The sequence below is a fragment of the Coturnix japonica genome, chromosome 7, assembly GCF_054131305.1.
Source record: "Coturnix japonica strain WE chromosome 7, WE-NBRP24, whole genome shotgun sequence".
Taxonomy (NCBI): Eukaryota; Metazoa; Chordata; class Aves; order Galliformes; family Phasianidae; genus Coturnix; species Coturnix japonica.
In genome coordinates, this window is record NC_140669.1 from 9,234,538 (window position 1) to 9,255,333 (window position 20,796).

Below are 20,796 nucleotides of genomic sequence, written 5' to 3' on the forward strand. Positions count from 1 at the left end.
GAGGCTTCTAAGATAGAGCCAGGCTCTTTATAGAGACCCATCTCGCTCCTCACCTGGGCGCTGCACCTCCGCCGCCCCTTGTACACCCGTCCGAAGGAGCCTTCTCCGATCACCTCCAGCACATGGTACCTCTCCATGGCGGAGCTCCGGGGTCGGGCCGGGGTTCCTCACAACACGGACCGACGATTTAAGGCCGCGGTACAACGCGGTTACAGGCCGTGGGGCCGCAGTACAACGCGGTTACAGGCCGTGGGGCCGCAGTACAACGCGGTTACAGGCCGCGCCGCCACATCGCCTAGCAACAGCTGAGGTCTTCCGCATCCGGGTCGGCCGTGAAGATGGCGGCGGCCGGCGAGGAGGCGGAGGCGGCGGACTGGTAATGGATCCCCCTATCCCTCCCTGCCTTTCCCCGGGGCTGGTGCTTGTGGCTTCCTGACCGCTCGGTGCTCCGCAGGGCGCTGCCGGCCGAGGTGGAGGTGCTGGAGTCCATCTACCTGGAGGAGCTGCGGGTGGTGCGGGGCAGCGCGAGGTACGTACCGGGCCTCGCTCCCCGGCCCTGCTCCCGGCCGCCCCTTATCTCTTATCTCTGCCCGCCCTTAGGTCCGAGCCCTGGGAGCTGAGCATCACCCTGCACCCCGCCACGGCCCAGGACCAGGACTCCCAGTTCGTTCGCTGCACGCTGGTGCTGGCCGTGCCCCCCCAGGTAGGCTCCCATCCCGACCGGGCCCCTTGCTGCCCCTTATCTCTGCTTTTCTCGGTGCGTTTGGGGTTTTGTTGGTTGGTTTTGTTTTCTAGTATCCCAACGAGGCTCCGGACATCTCCATCAGCAACCCACGGGGGCTGTCGGATGAGCAGATCCAGAAGTGAGTGGGCAACCTGGTCTAGTAAATGTGTATGTTTGGTGGCCCTGCTTAGCAGGGGGGTTGGAACTACATGATCCTTGAGGTCCCTTCCAACCCGGGTCATTCTGTGATTGTGTGTGAGTGCTAAGAGGGAGGAGAGCAGAGTGGTGGTGTTAACAGTGCTGTAGAGCCTTCTCTTAATGCCTCTAGGGTGCCCTGTCAGTTTAACACATACATACAGCTCTCCAATCACCTTGAGTTAAACTTTATGTCAGCTTTGATGCTGAGGAATGGTTTGTTCCCTTGTGGTCCCCCTGAAACGTAAACTGAAGTCTCTCAGGCCTTCAGAGATGTTGATCTGGGTCTGACAGACATCACTGCAACTCATTTCAGTCTTCACACAGCCTGCTGCTGCCTTTGTGCTCCCGTTGTTGGTGCAGCAGAGATCCAGATACCAGTCAATGCACGGCATTAAAGTTGCTCCCACCAGATCAACAAAACCTTAGAGCACGGGAATATGTGCTTGCATCTGTGCTCATCCTACACTGTAGGCAAAGCCTGGTGGATGGCGTTCTTTTTATTTCTCTTGTTATCGTGGTGGGGTGATGACAGGCGTGTGGAAGAGTGAAAAGGTGTGGCAAAGTTTGTGTTAAGTATTTGTGCTGCTTTGCTATAGGATTTTACAGACCCTCAGAAATGTTGCTGAAGCCAGGCTGGGGACAGAGGTGCTGTATGAGCTGATTGAGGTGAGAGCTGGGGAGAAGGGAGGCAGCCAGATACGCACACCATTCTTTGACTCCCTTTGAGGTGGGAGAGCCCTGAGTCTGGGCCCATGTAGAGGCCAGTGAGAAAAATGCTTGCTTTTCTGCTTTGACAGAAGGGGAAGGAGATTCTCACTGACAACAATATTCCTCATGGCCAGTGTGTGATCTGCCTCTATGGATTCCAGGTAGGAATATGTATTCCAGCTCTTCGTGCTGGCTGAGAAGTGAGTCAGATGAAGCCCAGTGGGAGAAGCTATGTATTTTTGCCATCAATAACATCCCTGCTGACATGGGAATGAAAACCCGCCTCAGCTTGGTGCTGGGAACACCCTGTGAACACCCTTTTTCCTCCACAGGAGAGGGAAGCCTTCACAAAGACCCAGTGCTACCACTACTTTCACTCACACTGCCTGGCCCGCTATGCGCAGCACATGGAGGAGGAGATTCTTATGCAGCAGGAGGAGAGAGAACAGCACCTGGCACCTTCCCCCAAACAGGTATTTGGCTTTGATCCCCTGCACAGGCCTTCATGAGTTCTCTGTCACTCCCTGTGGGATGTGGAACAAAGGCCAGCCTGACTCAGCAGCCATGTGCAGCATGGTTAGCATGGTGCCTGTGTTGAGAGAATCAGTGGAGATTGGACCAAATGAGCTCCAGGAGCCCTTTCCAATCATAATTAGAAACTGGAATCCCCCTGGGCCTCCCTGCCTTAGTAGAAAAGTGCTTGTGTTTAGCTGAAGTAGGCTGCCCTGTTTGTTTCACTTCCACCCTGGGGATTCTCTCGATGTATATGGGCTGGGCTGCTGCCTAAGGTTTCACCTCTCACCTCCCTGCAGAAAGTCGGCGTGCAGTGCCCTGTCTGCCGGGAAACCTTGATTTATGACCTCTGTGCCCTGAAGGCAGCGCCACCACCACAGCACCCACTGGTAAGAGATGGGGCTTCATCTGCCTGGCTGTGTCCACTCTCTGGGTAGCTAAAATGTCATCTGGGACATTTTATCCATGAACGAACAGTCAGCTGGAGCTGATTAATGTGCTCTGCCAGTTACTCTCGGAAAACACGCAAACATACAAATTCCATCTCGTGCTCTATTCAGAGGGGACCACTGCAGCCCTTCTGTGTGATAAAGGCAGAGGGAAGCAAAAGATATGTAGCTGTTGCATAGGGAGGCAGTGAGGATATGTAGTGTTGTTGGCTTACTCTCCAAAGCAAGCAGATATGGTGGGGGAGAGAGGCAATTCTGCCATCAAGTACTGAGTGCTTGATGTTCTATGTTCTCTCTGCTCTAAGAGAATAACTGTAGGTTTTCTTAAATATGTCCCTGTACCCATTGAGATGTTATCAGTTTCAGGTGAGTGACTCCAGCTTATGTGGTGAGTTCTGGGGTTCTTCGTTTTTAGCTGCTCTGCATCTTGCTCCAAAGCAGGAGGTCCTAAGGCAGGGAATAGTGGGTGTTCCCTCTCTGTGTAAGTACTACACATGAATCTGTAGGCTCAGTGGGTCAGATGTTGTAAAGACCAGTTGCTTGGGTGCTGTGTGATCAAATGAGGGTTTGGGGAGTTGCTCGTGGTGTTGTTAACTGACTACCCATATAGACAGAGCCCTTAACCCCTCTTGCTGTCTGCCACTCAGGAGCCATACAGACCAGATGCCAAGATGCTGCAGCACCAAGAAGAACTGCGCTTAATTTTCAAGAAACAGCAAGAGAAAGGGGGCATCATTGATCCTGAAGCAGAGAAGAACCGTTACTTCATCAGCCTCCAGGCGGTATGGCACTGGGGGCAGAGAGCTGCTGAGCTCCATGTCAGCAAGGAGGTCCCTGGACTTAAGGGCCAAACACTGTCATCTGCTTTGGGAGTGCCCTTTCCCTTTCTTAACTGTTGGCTTCTTTCTTTCAGCCTCCAGCTACTGTTGATCCAGGCCAGGTAGCTGCTGCCTCTGAGCCACTGGTGAGTGCTAGCGATGTGGACACACCTCAGGCATCCTGCCAGACCTCAGCTCTGGAGCCAGCCAGGGCTCAAGAGAGCAGGGCAGAGCCTGGGCAGCCTGAGAGATCTGCTGTGCCCAAGGAACCCCAGAGCAAGAGGGAGAGGCACAGAGGGGAGAGACCAGGCCCAAGAGGCCAAGGCAGGCAGTCCTGCAGCAGCTCGCAGGAAGTGGCAGGGGAAGCCTGTCATCTGTCCCATGGCTCCAGGGTGCCCAGAGGCTTTGGTCAGAGACCAGAGAGAAGACCTGCTGGGAGGCGCTGTCAGGAGTTTCCAAAACCTCACAGCAGAAGCAAGGCAGCTGCCTTGGCTGAAAGAAAGGAGCTGTGCCCTGAAGATCCCTCACCAGCAGTGGACGCAGTAGACTTGAAAGAGGAACACCATAACATGGAAAGCTGGACCCTGGAGCAAGGTGCTGAGGCCCAAAGCAGGGAGAAGGAGAACCTGGCATTCAACCACAGCAATCACAGAGCAGCTCCTGGCTGGCAAGGCCACCACAGGCCCTGGGATTGCGGGAGGTGGGAAAGGTCCAGAGCGCAGGATCGTGGCTCCTACCACAGAGCACCAAGAGGGCGAGGGGTGTTCAGGCCCAGTGGACGTCGAGAAGCCCATTTTGTGGAGAAGGAAAGCAGTTCCTAGCAGGAGGAGAATGGGGCTGGGCTGGGCTGGGCTGGGGCTGTTAATAAATGAGAATGGCAAAGGTTCTGGTAGAGCGGTCACAAGGAGTCACCATACAGCTTGGGACAGAGGAAGCACTTGGCACAGCTTGGGACAGGTGGAGTCTCCATGGTTCATGTAGAATAAAGCATAGGCTGCCTGGTGTGAGCAACTGGCTGTCACCACCACAGGAGAAGCTGACTTCTGACAGCTCACAGCAGCCTTGCTCCTGAAAGATGCAGGGGGCAGAGGAGGGCTTGACCAGGGACCAGCATGCATTCATCATCTGTTTTTGTGAGCCAAGAAACATGCGTACCTACAGAAACAAGTGGAACTAGCTTGGCATGGTGCTACAGCAGAGCTGAAGCCCTGCAGGACCTTCCCTGGAACTGAGCATACCTGCAGAGCCATGATGGCACCAGGCGGTGAGGCTGTGCCAGGGCAGCAACCTGCAGCTCAGCTTGCTGCATCCTTTGGTGCTTCTTGGAGCACATTCTGAGCTGCTGTCCCCGCTCCTTAGAGATGACTTTGTTTCCTCTGTGGTGCAGACTGCTGCTCAACTCATAGGCTTGGCCAGGCAAGTCCTTTGTATACCATGACTCCTCCCAGCCTCAGCCAGAGCTGGATTAAGTTTAAGCCAATACTGAGGCAGGTCAGGACTGTCCAGTGACTGAGACCTGGTGCTGGCTCCTGCTCCCCCTGGAAGCTTGAGTTTAGCAGGAGCTTCTGCCCTGTCCTTCAGCTGCTTTCTTGCAGTTCCTTCTGCTGCTGTTTCAGATTCAGACTATGTCCTGCTACAGAGACATGACAGGAATCCCAAATTTCTGAAGTGGGACACTGCTATTAAATTAATTTGTTGGGTCTTCTCTGGAGCCTGTTCCTTTTGTTTTCTTTGCCCTCCGACTCATGTTCTTAGCTGGTTGGAACAAAGTGTTGATCCTTGATATAACTCCCTTCCCTTCTATTCTGTACGTGCAGGGAAAGTCTGGATAGCAAGATGCTGGCTCCCTGTATTGTCTGGCTCACCTGGACCATACTCATTTCTTCACACTTGCTTGTGCACTTTGTCCCCCTAACAAGCCCCTCTTCTCACACAGACAACTATCGTCTTCCTTTTGCTCTCTGTGCTTTTAACAGAGCAAAAATCACCACGTTCCAATTGCCAAGCTCCATGGCATCCTGCAGTGAGTCAGATTTTTCTTTCTCATTGTTGGGAAAGCTACTGTGCCACAAGACAGCACTTAACTGACTTGAATGGGATGGTGGGATGCTCTGGGGGAAAGCAAGGCTGTGATATGCCTTCCCTGCTCTGGGTCTGAGAAACTTCAAAGCAACAGCTGTCTCCAGCTCCCTTCTCTAAAAGTTTGTCCAGGTTGGGGATTTAGAATGAGGGAGAAATTATGCCTGCACCATGCCCTGAGGCTTCTCACTTGTATCCTTACTCCTAAGATGGGGCTGTGCTGTTACTGACCTACCTACCTCAGGGCTGTTGTGAGGCTAAACTGGAAACAGTGCTCAGGCTGGACAGAAAGGCACTGATGGTGGCTGTAACAACACTATTAAAAGCAAGCAGAGTGACACAAGTTGCCTCCTGTGCTCTCATGGGGGTAGTGGAGGGGAGGACGTGAGTTGGTGGTGCTGGTGATGGGGCACAGAACCTGCCTGGATCAGGCCTCCCCCCCCACAACTACATTTTCAGGGCTGTTTATAGAGGACTTCTGCTCTTCACACCAGCCTGGCCTGGCTGCACTACTGACCTCACCACTCCCTCCCCTGCTGCCTTTCCAGGGGCACAGATTTTGATCAGCTTTAAGAAGAAAGCATGCAGCAGCCCCAGGCTGATGGCAGCCCTGCCACAGAGGAAATAAACCAGTTGTATAGTGTAAGCAAATTCTCTTCTCAAAGGGGTTACTGAATTATCCCCCAGAGAATCAGTCTCAGGAGGACCTGAGGTGCCAGAAACCAGACTGATCCTTCAACTCAGTCTCTCCTTCCAGCACCCCTCTATATTATATCAGGAACTGCACCTTAGAGACAAGCCAGGATCCCTTCCGAACAGATCCCTTTCCTTTTTTGGGCCAGTGCTTTAGATCTTTTGAAACTCTTCTGGCTGATCTGACCCAAACTCTGTCTGACAATGTGAATCTGCCCCAGGGAGTGAGAACAATCTACACAATCGATGGCTCCAAAAAGATTTCCTCCTTGGACCAGCTAGTAGAAGGGAAAAGCTATGTATGTGGTTCAATAGAGCCCTTCAAGAAGCTGGAGTACATGAAGAATGTAAACCCAAACTGGTCAGTGAATGTTAAGACAACTTCTACTTCTCATTCAGTGCCGCCTCTTGCCACTGCTAAAGGAGGTACTCCAGATACAAAAGAAAATAAGGATTTCATTAGGCCTAAATTAGTCACTATCATCAGAAGTGGAGTGAAACCACAGAAGGCAGGTCGGATTCTGCTTAACAAGAAGACATCACATTCATTTGAACAGGTTCTTACTAATATAACTGATGCCATCAGGCTTGATTCAGGAGTCGTTAAGAGCTTGTATATACCAGATGGAAAACAGGTGATGTGCCTTCAGGATTTCTTTTCCCTTTTTCCCTTTCCTTTTTTGGGCCATCAGCCCTGTGCGACAGCTGCCCCCCCCCCCCCCCCCCCCATCACGGGCGCAGGTAGATTTTCGCTTAACCTGTGACAGAAGGGCTCTAGGAGGTGGACGGTGGGACAAATAACAGGCAGAAGTACAGTCAGCATGCACACAAAAGTAAGCAGACTGGAGGGCAAAGAGCCATGTTGAGCATTTACCTTACAAAGATGTTCATAAATCAATGAAGACTGCGCTCCTGTCAAAGATCATCAGTTCTCCTTAGCAGAGGGGTTGATAAGTTATGGTTTCACATCTGGAAGCCTTGGCAGCTTCTCACACTCCCAGCACAAGGGGAGTGAGCAGAGTCTGTATAGTAGCACCCAAGACTAGGGAGCAGCAAGAGCCCTCACTCTGCTGCAGAACTGGAAGCTCTGACTCCATATATTTTAACAAAAAGACAAGGCCTTGGTGAGGTAAAGAGAGACCTCAGCCCATGTGGCTGGGCAGCTCCACAGCATCCCCAGGATGGTCCAAGTCCTTGTCCCAGTTCTATCCAGGCCTCACAGTATGGCAGGGCAGAGCTCACCTTAAGTCACGGCAGGATGGAGCGTATGTTTTCAATGGCTCCCCCAGGATCTGTCTTATAGAGCATGAAGTGTCCCTGTACCTGGGCAGCGCTGATCTGTTTGGAGACTGCCAGCGCCTGCTCGGCAAACCGCTCTGCTGCAGCTGGGGGCTGCTCGGGATAGAAGCGTTGGAACATGCGGGCCAGCTGCCCTCGGGAGCAGTGGCCCACATACTGCTTGAGGTCCACGCGTCCAGGCCGCACCAGGGCTGGGTCCAGCCTGTTGAGACACAGAGGTACCTCTTCATAACATGACCCAAGTGCCTTTGCAAGAGGGGTCTAGCAGAAGCCCCCCTCCACGCTAGCACAGCCAGCACCCTATCTGCAAGGCCCTGTGCACTGTGGTGTAGGCAGGGAATAGGCTTGTTCCCAAGGTCAAGGTAGGAAATGAACCCAAAAGAAGGGAATGGTAGGCTCCTGAGGATGACAAGTTGGTCACTTCTTATATGTGTCCCAGGAATGCTGTCTGAACAGTCTAGAACAAGCAAAGCCCACCACAATAGTGTCCTAAAGGAGCTGGCTTCCTGAGCACAGATACGTGCCATGAGCCCAGGCCACATCCTACTGACTGAATGGACTGCATGGAACCAGCTTCTCACTCAGCACAGCCAGAAGCCTAAAACCCACAGATCCCTACAGGCAGGAGGCTGGTACCTCTCCTGAAGGAAGTACCCAGCACAATACAATTTGAGCAGTGAGGAAGAGGCCCCAGCAAGAGGTGGTCCTGATGATGCATCCTGAGGAAGGACCAGGACACCTGCTATGCAGCCCACAAAAATAAATCCACACATGCACCTTCTCCCTCCCAGAGTGCAGCTCTGACCTGTCCACATAGTTGGTGGTCATGAAGACAATCCTGGCCTCTGTGGAGGCCACACCATCCAGGGCGTTGAGGAGGCCGCTGAAGGTCAGGCGCCCCATGCCTTGGTACACAGCAGGGTCTGTGGACAGAGATGTTTGAGATCATATCTATCTGGCAGTCTTGAGGGTTACCTGCCTATAACCTGAAGCACAAGCCAAGCTTTCTGCTCCCTCCATCCCCCTAGGATGAAACTCTGCCTCTTCCTTTTTGGCAGCCCATTTAGCATCCCTGCCTGACAGCACCCCTGTGAACCTGAAAGGAGAATGAAGGGGAAGGTCACCTTATGCTGAAAACAGTCAGATGTTCAAACAAGTATCTTTGCCTGAGATACCTCTGGAATTATGGACCCAATGCTCCCTTCATACGGCCAAGCCAAAATGGAGTGAGCTCCAGCTTGAGTCATGAAACCTCTGAGAGCCGCCCCCTCCCTGTCAGCCGGTATCAAGCCAGCATATATCCCAATGCCTGGCCCAGGAAGAGATCACCACTCACTCTCAGCAGCGAGGTCCCGACTGACGAAGGCAGCATCCACATCCTCCAGAAGGATGATGCTCTGCTGTGGTGCCACACTCATAAGGTAATTGAGTCGGTCATCAGAGAGGCTGCGGTCACTGAGGCTCAGCAGGCAGATACTGTGTTGCAGCTCCCCTGCCAGCGCTGTACTGGGAAGGACACAAAACACAGCTGTGAATCACAGGAAGAAAGCCTGGAGCAGAGGAAGGCAGCGGAAGCTGAAGAACGGGCTCTCCCTGTCCAGTAGCAGAAGAGAGCACATTTTCCCCAGTGGGGATCAGGCAAGGACAGTGGATGTGAGCCCTAGTGTCAGGCCAGCTTGTACACAGTGCTGTCACTCTGATCTACAATGGTGACACAGCCCACTCCTTCACTGCTGGATTTCAAACCCAAGCCCACCTACATCTTCTCATCAGACACTGCTGCACATCAGAGCAGGCAGCTGGCAGGAAAACTGCTGTCACACAGCTAGCAATACTCACATGAAGCTGCTTTTTCCACAGCCAGGAGGACCGTATAGCAGGTAGCCTCTTCTGTATGGGATCCCTAGGAAGACAGTATCCTTTTAGGAACCAGCTGTATAACTCTGAGACCTCTCCCTCAGTGCCGAGAGAGAGGCTGATGAACAGAAGGCTGGAAACTGCTACGAGACAGGGCTGCAGCAGGCACAGCAGCAGGGTGCTGAGAAGCTGCGGGGATGGATATAAGCAGCAGCCTCTGCTTGGCCCCTGATTATGCTTGTCCCTTCCTTTCTCCCCTGTGCTTGGCTATGTTAAGGGCTCTTTGTTAAGAGCTGAAAACGAGTGGGTACATCATGGTCACAGTTGGGGTGAGAGCACTGCGCTGTGTCCAGGCTGAAGAACTCAGACACACGAGGGGTTTCGCATAGCACAGCTGTGCTATCTGTGGACAGGGGTAAGGTGATGCATTGGACACAGCACAGAGGACACCGCGCGGGAGCCTTGCCTCTCTCGATGTACCACTGGGGGTTGTCGATGAACTCCTTCACATCCTTAACCAGCCTCTCTGACACACCCGTCTCCAGCACCACTGAGCTGAGAGGCCGGCGGCGGCGCGGGAACCCAAACTGCCGCCACTCCGTTCCAATGGCTGTGTACATGATCGTCCTCCCCTCCTGCTGCTGCAGAGCCAACTCCCGGGCTGCAGAAAGAGGCAGAGGGAATGGCTGGCAGGGAAAAGGCTCTCTTATGACATCCCAGGTGCCACCAGGAAGGGGGCTGTTCCCAGTAGGGCCATATACAGCTGCCTACAGACCTTCCTGGAGGATGTTGAAGAAGATCTCCCGGTTGGTGCCCAGTGCTGTGAAGGTGACAGACTCCCAGGCGGTTCCTGTGTGCAGGTCAACCATCTGCCTCTCCCGGTTGCGCTCAATGCGAATCCACTTGTTCTGATACCTGGAACAAGAGAACAGAGTGAGGGATGGAACCCACCTCCAGCCACAAGCCACATCACCAAGCGTGAGTGTCAGCCTCTGCCCTTCTCCTCTCAGTCAGATTAGCCAGGGATGGTGCTGCTCTCTGTGCCCAAAGCAGGTACGGTGGGGACCTGGGCTCAGCAAAGGAAACTCAGGGCCCTTGTGTGCAGTCAAACTCCCTAAGCTACTCCCAATCTCCTCTCCTAATTCAGACACAAGAAGGAGGTATAATTCTCTCCTCTGCCTCTAGGAGCCCTCCAAACTGGACTTTCCTTGCCAAAATGAGGGTGAACCCACAGATTGCTTCTCCCTCTCCCTGTGGTTTTCCTTACCAGATGAAATGGTTTCCAGGGCTGGGGACGAAGTCAAACTTGGTGCTGACGCGCCCGCTCTCATGCTGCAGGTACGAGGTCTCAACACTCAGGTGCTGCGTACGCTTGGCATGATGCGAGATCCAGTTCAGCAGCCACTGGTAGCTCTTATCCTTACTAGGCACCTCCAACGTTATCATATAGTGACGCCTGAAAGCCACCAACCCAAACTGAGCCCCTTTCCGAGCCAGCGCCATGGCCGTGCCCACTCCAACGAGGCCAAACCCAGCCCCAAAGTAGGGGTTGTCCTTCAGCGCCGCGATGAAGTCAGAAAACGGCATAATGGGACGTTAACGGGATTCTTCCCACAGCATCTCCACAGTCCATCAGCCAACCTGTGTGGGCAGAGAGTGCAGGTGGGCTGAGTGATGAAGCAATGTACTATACAGCCCCTACCCGTGCCCCAGAGGGCCCTACCCCACAGCACAGCACCCTCACCCCGAGACAGGCCGAGACAGACCAGGCCAAGACCAGCCCCAGGCCCAGCCCGGCCCGTTGCCCCTCACCTCCACGCCGCTCTCCCCGCCGCCGTGCCGCTCTCTATGGTTACTTCCTCTTCCGGCGGCTCCCGGCCACTCACCCTCTGGAGGACCGGAAGTGGCGGTAGGGAGCGCCGAGGGCGGCGCTCTGTGCGGCCGGGTACCATCGAGATGCGCTGGGCCGGGCCTGCAGGTGGGACTGGGGTCAATGGAGGGGCCGTACTGGGGGGCACAGGGTCGGGGCTAGGCCTGAGTGCATTGCGTTGCTCCTGGGCTGGGGATGAGGTGTCCTGCCCGGCTGCAGGCCCTGCGTGAGGCCCCTGGCTCAGGTGGTGCTGGGGCCCTTGGTTCACCCTCTGAAATCCCTCATCGTTCCATCTCGTTCTTCTCTTCCAGAGCCAGGGAACCCCCCTGCCCCGCACCCGGCTCTGAGTGAGGGGCAGTGAGTGCAGGAGGCGAGGAGATGGAGGCCCTGTGCTCTGAGCTGCTCCTGCCCTCCCCGGGTGCAGTGGGAGTAGCAGGAGCAATGGGAAGCCCTACTGCCACTGCTGGGGCTGCCCCGCTGCCCGTGAGGCAGGAGCTGGTGCTGGCAGAGGCGTCGTTGCCTGGGGAAGGGGCTGCGTCCGAAGGAAGCAACGTAGAGATCTTCATCGAGGCTGTAGCTGGCAACGTGACTCTGAGCAACGCAGCCAGCGGCACCGGTACTGGGTGTGGGGAGGAGAGCACAGAGCCTTCGGTGCTGAGCAGTGGGATGGGGGGGTCAGCTGGGCACTGTGCCTTCTGGTCAGCATCATGGGGATGTCACACTGACCCTGTGTGCATCGTGAACAGATGCTGCTGCTCAGTGTGAATCTGGAACAAAGTGGGGAGGACTGGCCCAGGGAGCCAGGCTTTGGGGTTGCTCTGAGCCTTTGGAGGAAGCAGGTGGAGATCTCCGTCCTCCTGCATCACCCAGCTCACTGTCCACCCTGGGGCATCCTGCTAGAGAGAAGGCCAAGCAGCATTACTCTGCCTCAGAGGTGCTAAGGGACAGACCCACTCAGAGTGGTCACCTGCATGATGACTCTCCTTCTGCAGTGGGACTATGTGGCATGGGATTCCCAGGGCAGAGGGAGGACTGTTGTTCTCAAAGCTGTAATTCATGCAAGATAATTTTTATTCTTGTCCAGAGCTGGAACTGAACCACCGTTCCCAAGCTCTGGGCCTGGTGAAAGCCCTTTCTCACGATCATCCTTGCTCTGTGCAGAGGTTCTGGTCAAGGTGGTGGAGTTGTATTTCTGCGAGAGGTGTGGCCAGAGCTTCCCGGAGGCTTCCTCACTGTCCCAGCACGAGTGCCTGCTACTGCCACCACCAGAGCACCTGCAGCTACCTGGAGTGCTGCCAGCACCCACCAGTAAGGGCCAGAATAAGCCAGGGGGCTTAGAACCACTTGTAGCAGGCATCCCAGAGGGCTCAGCTCTTGAATGCCTGCTGTGCCCCATCTGCCAGGGGGCGTTTGCACAGCCTGGTGAGCTCAAGGAGCACTTTAGGACCCACCGTGGCCTGCAGGGAGCTCTGCCCTGCCCTGAGAAGGGCTGCTGCTTTGCCACAGAGGACCGCAAGCAGCTGTGCAGCCATCAACATCTGCTGCATGGGGCTTGCCCTGTGCCTGCACCTACCAAGCCTGCCCCTTCCTCTTCCCCAGCCACCCAGCCATGGAGCAGCACCACGGCACCCATTTCCCCTTCCACTGTGGCCGCTGTGATTTTGTCACAGCTAATTCCAAACTCTTCTGGCAGCACAGGAAGAGCCACATCGCTGAAACATCTGTGATGAGCAGCATCCCCAGCTCAGTTCCCCTCCAACAGCTCTGCATTCTGTCATCAGGTGTAGCTGAGTTGGGCAGAGACCCAAGCTGGGTCAGGTGCCTGTGGATGTTGCAGGGACTGAGTTTGGAGCTAAAGCTGTGGGAAGAGAGGGCAAAGCTGTGCTGCTGGAGGGATGGAGAGTCGAGTGGTTCAGTATCAAAGTGCCTTAGAGAGCCAGAAGAGTTTTTTTATGTTTCTGGGTTAGGGTTGGTGGCTGCTTCCCACCTGCAGCATCACAGTCTCTTGTCTTTCCTCCCTGACACAGAAGGGCAGAAGGAGGCAGCAAATTGCCACCCTGACTGGGAAGCTACTTCAGAAGAAACAAGGCCAGCAAATCCCTCAGGCACTGGGGAGGGCTCCTTGGAGGAGCTGAAAGCATCTGCCAGAGAAGAGGATTCAGAGAGTGATGAAGACGATTCACTGGAGGAGGATGGAGAGAGCCCCTGTGAGGGCAGTGCCAAAGAGAACAGGAAAGAGGCTGCTGCCAAAGCCAAGCTGACCTGGGCTCAGCACTTCAAAGGTACGATTGTGAGGCTGTGCTGAGAGCTTCTTGGACCTATTGCTTATGAGCAAGTAGTGGAGCATAGTGGAGCCAACAGATCTTGTGCCACCCAGCAGTCTGTTTGCCCATTAGGTGCATTCATTCCTGTTGCTGAACCTGAGGGATTTGCTTGGCTTTGGGGGACATACAAGCAGGTCTGATTTAGGCTGTGCTGGATCACTTTTGTAAGTGTTAATCTGGAAAGAGCCCACCTGAACCATGCTGGTGGCTCAGGATGGGGACGGTCCCTGCAGGTACCTGGCTGCTGCATGACTGTATGTGATAAGCCCATGCCCCAACACAGCAGGATCAGAGAGGAAACATCTGCCTATGCTTGTGTGCTTTCTCTTTCTTGTTGATGGCTCTTCCTTTGCTCTCACAGGAGCTGTTGCAGAGGGCTCAGCATACTCCTACAAAACCCACATGTGCCCCGAATGCAAGCGGTGCTTCAAGAAGCGGACACACCTGGTGGAGCACCTCCACCTGCACTTCCCTGACCCCAGCCTGCAGTGCCCCAACTGCCACAAGTACTTCACCAGTAAAAGCAAGCTGAAAATCCACATGATGCGGGAGACAGGTGAGAAGGTGCATCGCTGCCCACTCTGCCACTACAGCTCGGTGGAGAAGAATGCCCTCAATCGCCACATGGCCAGCATGCATGAGGACATTTCCAACTTCTACTCTGATGTCTACTCCTGCCCCGTCTGCAAGGAGAAGTTTCGCCTCAGCCAGACCCTCAAAGAGCACTTGAAGACTCACAAAGCTGAACCCAAGAGGCTGAGCTGCTTCCAAGAGGGCTGTGACTACTGTGTGGAGGACAGGAAGGAGTTTGTCCGTCATCTTAAGGATGCTCACGGCATCAAGGCAGTGGAGTGCAAGTACCATGCCTGCTCACTGCTCTTTGGGACTGCTGAGGCCATGGAGGCTCACCGGAAAACCCACTATGCTTTCCACTGCCAGCAATGTGACTTCATCTGCTCCAACAAGCATGTTTTCCGCAAGCATAAGAAGCAGGGGCACCCAGGCAGCGAGCAGCTCCAGTGCAGCTTCTGTCCCTATGCCACCTTCAACCCTGTGGAGTATCATGACCACGTGGGCAAGATGCACGCCAATGAGAAGATCCACAAATGCACCGAGTGTGCCTTTGCTACTGCACACAAGAGGGTGCTCATCCGGCACATGCTGCTGCACACAGGTGGGTGCCTGCTGCGGGGCAGCTGGAGCCAAGCTGGGACATGGGTTTGTGCTGGTCCTGGTGGTCAGGGAGGGCTGGGTCGGGATTCCTGGGTCCCATCGGTGGCTCTGCCACCCACCAATCCCTAGTCTTGTTTGGCTGAAGTCATGATACATCCCCATCTCTGCTGTTATCCCAAGCTCCAGCTGATCTGGTTACCCTCGAGGAGGCTGCCATATCTGATTATTGTACTGAGAACACTTCTCTTTCCTCTGTAGGAGAGAAGCCTCACAAGTGTGAGCTGTGTGACTTCACGTGCCGTGATGTGAGCTACCTGTCCAAGCACATGCTGACCCATTCCAAAGACAAGAACTTCATGTGCACTGAGTGTGGATACATCACCAAGTGGAAGCACTACTTGAATGTCCACATGCGCAAGCACACCGGTGATCTTAGGTACTACCCCTAGGCTGGTTGACCTGGCAACATTGTTAGGGCTCCCCAGATCCTGCTACAGGAGCCTGCTGGGCTGCATCTACTGCCTACTCTGTTGAGCACACAATAAATGCAGTCTTTGAGCTTGCAGGTTGTTGTCAGCATAGTGCTGGGGAGGCAAAGGTATCCCAGGTGCTTCAGTGCCATCATTACATTAGTGCAGCTCTAAACGAGTTCTTGCATTCTGCTTCTGTTTTTGTGCAAGGCCAGTCTGGGCTTGTGCAGGACTCTGCCAAAAAATGTTTTTACTTCTTCACTATTGCCTTACTGCCCTGAGGGCCTTGCCTGCCTCCACAGATGCTGGAGGTGCTTCTGCTGTGAAGCGTGTGTCAGGAGTGACAGGGTCACTTTCTGGGATACCCAGGGACTCTTATCTCCCATTCACCGGCTGAGGATATGAGGCACCAACAGTGCCAAGGGTTACGAGAGGAATTGCTTGTGGTTTGAGCTGCCCAAATTGCAAAGGTCAGACCCAGCAAACCTAAGAGCAGGTTTCTGATATGGGGAAGCAGGACTCCATATGTCTGGCAGAGTTCAGCTTGTTCTGGTTCCCCACACTGCCTGACCATTTCTGCTTTCTCCACAGGTACCAGTGCAACCAGTGTTCATACCGGTGCCACCGTGCCGACCAGCTGAGCAGCCATAAGCTGCGGCACCAAGGCAAAAGCCTCATCTGTGAGGTATGTGGCTTTGCTTGCAAGCGCAAGTACGAGCTGCAGAAACACATGCAGGCAAAGCACTCGCAGAACTACCAAGTGCCCATCTTCCGGTGCCAGTACTGTGCCTACCAGACCAAATACAAGCAGGCATTGCTGAACCATGAGAACTGCAAGCACACCAAGCAAAAGGAGTTTCGCTGCGCCCTTTGCTCTTATTGCACCTTCAGCAACACCAGCCTCTTCTTCCACAAGCGCAAGATTCACGGTTATGTGCCTGGTGACAAGGACTGGCTGGAAAACTATGCCAGCAAGGAGCTGGAGATCAGCTCATCCGAGTCTGTCTTTGGCTACGAGCTTGGAGCAGCCCTGCGTGTGGATGTCAGCTCCCCCTTCTCTAGCAAGGAGCAGTGGGCAAAGGTGAAGCCATCCCAGCTGGAGTCCCAGGGTGGTGAGGGCTGCCAGCAAGCACTCATGGTGCCCCTTCTTGGGCAGGATGCTGCTCCACTGGAGGGCAGCTGTAAGACTCAGACAGCTGTGGGCAAGGGGGAGCAGAGCTGCACAATTGATGACAGCATGCAGAGTGACACTGCTGTGGGCCCAGCTGAGGATGTGACAGAGAGCTGCACGTTGCACTTGGAGACAGTGCATGTCTCATCTGATCCCATCCTGGAGCATTTGACTGGAGATGCCTGCATGGCACAGCCGGAGAGCATAGAAATGCTATCCTGCAAGGAGCCTCCTGCCGCCTATGAAATGCTTGGCTCCCAGGATGACCTTGGCTTGGAGGACAATGACAGTGTGCTTGAAGATATCTCGGACTATAAGGAAGAGGAGGTAGATGTACACAAGGATGAGATGTTGAGGCTGGAGGACAGTGCAGCAGCAGGTGCCAGCCAGGAAAATGACACCGTAAGAGAGGCCATAGGCCACCTTGAGAGGTCATGTTCAGACCACAGCAAGCTGGATGCAGGCCCAGAGTTGAGAGAGAACAGCAGAGGTGAACCACCTGAGGCCTGGCTCAGTGTGTCGAAGACAGGTGAGCAGAGCCATCCGCCTGTCCCAGAGGATGTGGCCACCTCCAGCAATGACACCAGAAGCAGTTCAGAGTCGGTGCTGAAGGCGCTGCGGAAGCAGGACAAGGAGCAGGCAGAGACGCTGGTATTGGAGGGAAGGGTCCAGATGCTGGTGGTGCAGTCGGATAGTCAGATCTTTAAGTGTGAGAAATGTTCTTACATCACACGGAAGGAGAAGTCCATGTCCCTGCACTCCAAAGCCAGCTGCCAGAGCCACCGCACCCCACTTGTGTGCCATGAGTGCGGTGCCAGCTTTAAGCAGCAGAGGGGACTCAACACCCACCTCCTCAAAAAATGCCCAGTCCTCCTGAAGAAGAAAAAGGTGCTCAAACCGGCTGTTGTGGAGGCAGCAGGACTGCACTGTCCGACTGGACAGCTGGGTGATAATGGTACAGAAACAGCAGAGAGTGACAGGGGAGGCATGGAGGAGCCTGGACATCTTGAGTCCCCCCGGAAAGCTGAAATGATGCCTGATAAAATGCAGGAATCGGATGGTGCCTTTGCTGGGGAGCAGGGGTCACACTGTCCTTCCCCTGAGAAATCTCTCCATGGTGACGGTGCAGAGGTGGCAGAAGGGCCCTCACAGCAAGGGGATGGAGTTGAGACAAGCAGAATGGGGTGTCCCTCGCAGGCTGGGAAACCCTCTGAGAAATACCGGCTGGAGGATGGGAAGCTGCGCTGCAATGCCTGCTCCTTTGTCTGCTCCCGTGTCTCCACCATCACCTCTCACGTGGAGGATGGCTGCCGGAGCTTGGAGCAGTTATGGTGCTCACTGTGCCCTGAAACCTTTCGCTCCCAGCGGGCCCTGAAGAACCACTGTGCTGAGAAGCACCTCCTGCATCCTGAGGAGGATGGATCCCACAGCACCCAGCTCCTGGGGGGGGACACGGCCAGCACTGAGATGGGGCAGCCCGGTGACCCTGTGCTAGACGCAGCTCCACCAAAAGCCGCACTGCCCAAACAGAGGCGTTTCTCCTGCTCCACTTGCTCCTTCACCTGCCACCAGGAACGGGCCATGAAGACGCACAAGAAGAGGGGCTGCGTGGTGCTGGGAGAGTTCCGCTGTGCCTCCTGCCCCTTCACCTCCAAAGTGGCCAAAGCCCTGCGGCTGCACCGCAAGCTGCACCGCAAGCACTACAGCAAGCGGCCGCAGCTGCAGTGCCGCCAGTGTGAGTTCACCTGCAAGCAGGCCCGCTGCCTGCGGCAGCACGTGCGCATCAAGCACGAGGGGGTGAAGCCCCACAAGTGCCTCTACTGCGAGTTCAGCACCACGCGGCGGTACCGTCTGGAGGCCCACCAGTCCCTACACACCGGCGAGGGCCGCATCGCCTGCGGCATCTGCAACCAGACCTTCGGCACCAACTCCAAGCTGCGCATCCACCGCCTGCGGGTGCATGAGAAGACGCCCACCCACTTCTGCCCTCTGTGTGACTACAGCAGCTACCTGCAGAATGACATCACCCGCCATGTCAACAGCTGCCACCACGGCGAGCTCAACTTCGGCTGTTCCCGCTGTGAGGCACGGTTCAGCTCCGACACAGCCCTCAAGCAGCACGTCCTGCGGCGGCACGAGGAGAAGGTGTCCTACGGCTGCCCGCAGTGCGGCTTTGTATGCCACAGCGAGGCCACACTCAAATGCCATGTGCAAAAGCAGCACCCTCACCTGGAGTGCAGCACCTGCAAGGAGAGCTTTCCCAGCCGGGATGCTCTGGAGGAGCACAAGAAGCAGCACTTCAGCCACCGCTGCGAGCTGTGCAGCTTTGCTGCCAAGGAGCGGCAGCAGCTGGTGCGGCATTACGTGGAGAGCCACGAGCCGGCCGCCCCCCAGGACAGATCCCTGCAGTGCCCCTTCTGTGACTTTGCCTGCTGCCATCAGCTTGTCTTTGACCAGCACATGAAGGGCCACGGGGGCACACGCATCTACAAGTGCTCTGACTGTGAGTACACCACCAAGAACAAGCAGAAGATCACCTGGCACATCCGCATCCACACTGGTGAGAAGCCCTATAAGTGCCACCTCTGCAAGTACACCTGTGCTGACCCCTCACGTCTCAAGGTGAGCATCCTGCTTGGGGGTGGCTTGGGAGATGCGTGGAGGTTTGGGGATAGAGAAATTACAAGTGGAGGTATTGTCCTCTCTGTTCTTTCCTGAGTTTTGTGTGGGGATAAGCAAGCAGATGGTACTGAAGCAGGGCAATGTGATACTGGGGGGCAGCAGCTGCATGTTCTTTCTGCTCCGCTTTGTAGGTGATTATCATCCTCTCACACCGTAAAGGGCCTTTCCTAGAACAAGAGAGTCAGGCGTGGGGTAATGGAAGGAAAATGGCCTGTCTTTACTAAAAGAGGTATTGACTTTTTTAATAGCTGAGCTGAAGCCCTTTGGGGCCGCCTGGGCGAGGCTGCTAGCTCAGGGTTAGCTCTGCTGGTCTGGTTTCAGCCTGAGCTGTGCCCTAAGTGCCAAAGTAGGAAGAAAATCCTGTGTCCTGAGACAGAATGAGCTCAGCAATAGCAGGGTCTGATACTGACCATTCTGTGGGACACCCCATGCATGGTCAGGCTATCACACAGCCCTCCTGGTCACTCACAATTGTCCCTGCATGCCCCCCAGGCAGGTGGCATAGCCTTGTCCTGACCATGCCCCATTTTTCTCTGCCCAGTACCACATGCGGATCCACAAGGAGGAGCGCAAATACCTCTGCCCAGACTGTGGCTACAAGTGCAAGTGGGTGAATCAGCTCAAGTACCACATGACAAAGCACACAGGTGAGTGTGGCCATGGGGTACCTCCAGCTCTGCTGGCAGGGGAGGGCCATGGGGCTGCATAAACACAACTCCACACTTCCTGGGTGGGACGTAGTAGGCACTGTTCAGTATGTCCCTGCGTGCTGATGGGTTGGGGACAATGCCCTGGATCTGCACCCCAGTTCTGGGAAGATGATGAGAGGAAAAGTGGGGTGACACAGACCCCAGGGACCTTGGAAATGGAGCCATGGGGGGCCTGCAGGGGAGTAAGCACTAGCATCAAGGATAGGGTGTAGGGAGGGTCCTTGGGACCATTATGGGGATGTTGAGACCCCATGGAAGGGCCAAGGGAGACAGACACCATCCCCTTGACCCCAGCACTGTCCCTATTGCCACAGGGCTGAAGCCATACCGCTGTGACGAGTGCGAGTACCGCACCAACCGGGCAGATGCGCTGCGGGTGCACAAGGAGACACGGCACCGGGACACGCGCTCCTTCATCTGCGAGCAGTGCGGCAAGGCCTTCAAGACCCGCTTCCTCCTCAAGACCCACCTGAAGAAACACAGCGAGGAGAAGCCGTACGTCTGCAACGCCTGCGGGCGGGCTTTCCGCTGGGCTGCTGGCCTGCGGCACCATTACCTCACCCACACCAACGAGCACCCCTTTTTCTGCCGCTACTGCCCCTACAAGGCTAAGCAGAAGTTCCAGGTCATCAAACACATCCAGAGGCACCACCCCGAGTGTGGGGCTGGAGACCCCAGCCAAGGGGTGGGCAAAGACCCCAGCACACCCACCGTCCACCTCCACGCTGTGCAGAGGGAGAGCCCGGCTATGGGGCGACCTGCACTGCAGCAGGAGGGAGAGTGCCTCACAGAGAAGGATAGCATCTCCCAGTGAGTCCTTGCAGCTGCAGTGTGTGTGTATAGACATGTATGTATATGGGATGTAAGATATGTGGCTGTATAAAAGGAATCTCTTGGCTCCTTTTGATCCTGTTTCTTCAGGTTGTTTGGGGTTCTCCTAGCTGCACTGGGGACCAGGGTGCTGGGACAACTCCAGCAGAAAGCCTTCCTTGTGTGCGTGGCAGCATGGCAGCAGGTTCCTACAGCAAAAGGCATAGTCTGCTGAGAGAAGTCCCAAA

At 55.1% G+C, this 20,796-nt stretch overlaps 4 protein-coding genes and 1 pseudogene across 24 annotated transcripts in view; 3 read left to right on the forward strand and 2 right to left on the reverse strand.

Annotated features, from left to right (window-relative positions):
• The window catches only part of STK36 (serine/threonine kinase 36), an 18,715-nt gene extending 11,525 nt beyond the window's left edge, over positions 1 to 7,190 (reverse strand). For 3 of the 10 annotated variants that reach the window (XR_014948255.1, XR_014948256.1, XM_085553138.1), the window contains exon 1: positions 54 to 285. Coding sequence is in view for 7 of the 10 variants with exons in the window: in XM_085553138.1 (XP_085409264.1) it covers positions 54 to 137 (84 nt within the window). In the remaining 3 variants the exon portion in view is untranslated. Of the gene's footprint in view, positions 1 to 53; positions 286 to 7,056 lie in introns of those variants that run through there. The other 7 variants (XM_085553133.1, XM_085553137.1, XM_085553132.1 and 4 more) reach the window with 4 other exon arrangements.
• RNF25 (ring finger protein 25) lies at positions 324 to 5,121 on the forward strand. 2 transcript variants are annotated; one of them, XM_015868961.3, is made up of 10 exons: positions 324 to 376; positions 455 to 529; positions 601 to 703; positions 796 to 863; positions 1,519 to 1,588; positions 1,720 to 1,791; positions 1,963 to 2,103; positions 2,443 to 2,532; positions 3,240 to 3,374; positions 3,506 to 5,121. In XM_015868961.3, the coding sequence occupies exons 1-10, from the start codon at positions 339 to 341 to the stop codon at positions 4,229 to 4,231; spliced, it is 1,518 nt and encodes a 505-aa protein (XP_015724447.2). In that variant the 5' UTR covers positions 324 to 338; the 3' UTR covers positions 4,232 to 5,121. The 2 variants fall into 2 exon arrangements, with proteins under 2 accessions (XP_015724447.2, XP_085409282.1); XM_085553156.1 differs by lacking the exons at positions 324 to 376; positions 455 to 529; positions 601 to 703; positions 1,519 to 1,588; positions 1,720 to 1,791 and having other exon boundaries at positions 737 to 863.
• LOC116653667 (serine/threonine-protein kinase DCLK1 pseudogene) lies at positions 6,221 to 7,654 on the forward strand (annotated as a pseudogene). Its single transcript, XR_014948144.1, has one exon. The product of XR_014948144.1 is annotated as a serine/threonine-protein kinase DCLK1 pseudogene (transcript).
• On the reverse strand, positions 6,702 to 11,176 carry BCS1L (BCS1 ubiquinol-cytochrome c reductase complex chaperone). 6 transcript variants are annotated; one of them, XR_014948265.1, is made up of 8 exons: positions 11,151 to 11,176; positions 10,606 to 10,979; positions 10,114 to 10,253; positions 9,805 to 9,999; positions 9,321 to 9,384; positions 8,818 to 8,982; positions 8,287 to 8,404; positions 7,026 to 7,683 (listed from the first exon to the last, which is right to left on the reverse strand). XR_014948265.1 is itself a non-coding variant. In XM_015868962.3 (8 exons), exons 2-8 carry the CDS (start codon positions 10,923 to 10,925, stop codon positions 7,431 to 7,433), a joined length of 1,260 nt encoding a protein of 419 aa, XP_015724448.2. In that variant the 5' UTR covers positions 10,926 to 10,979; positions 11,151 to 11,176; the 3' UTR covers positions 7,026 to 7,430. The 6 variants fall into 6 exon arrangements, 5 of the variants coding, with proteins under 5 accessions (XP_085409285.1, XP_015724450.2, XP_085409284.1 ...); XM_015868962.3 differs by having other exon boundaries at positions 8,818 to 8,987; XM_015868963.3 differs by having other exon boundaries at positions 8,818 to 8,987; positions 11,083 to 11,176.
• Positions 11,177 to 11,222: 46 nt separating this feature from the next.
• On the forward strand, positions 11,223 to 20,638 carry ZNF142 (zinc finger protein 142). 5 transcript variants are annotated; one of them, XR_014948254.1, is made up of 10 exons: positions 11,236 to 11,316; positions 11,520 to 11,824; positions 12,370 to 12,630; positions 13,236 to 13,490; positions 13,894 to 14,706; positions 14,964 to 15,141; positions 15,767 to 18,968; positions 19,160 to 19,257; positions 19,570 to 19,675; positions 20,053 to 20,069. XR_014948254.1 is itself a non-coding variant. In XM_085553131.1 (9 exons), the coding sequence occupies exons 2-9, from the start codon at positions 11,587 to 11,589 to the stop codon at positions 20,550 to 20,552; spliced, it is 5,436 nt and encodes a 1,811-aa protein (XP_085409257.1). In that variant the 5' UTR covers positions 11,223 to 11,316; positions 11,520 to 11,586; the 3' UTR covers positions 20,553 to 20,638. The 5 variants fall into 5 exon arrangements, 4 of the variants coding, with proteins under 4 accessions (XP_085409257.1, XP_085409255.1, XP_085409256.1 ...); XM_085553131.1 differs by lacking the exon at positions 19,160 to 19,257 and having other exon boundaries at positions 11,223 to 11,316; positions 12,370 to 12,516; positions 13,239 to 13,490; positions 20,053 to 20,638; XM_085553129.1 differs by lacking the exon at positions 19,160 to 19,257 and having other exon boundaries at positions 20,053 to 20,638.
• The last annotated feature ends 158 nt before the right edge of the window (positions 20,639 to 20,796 follow it).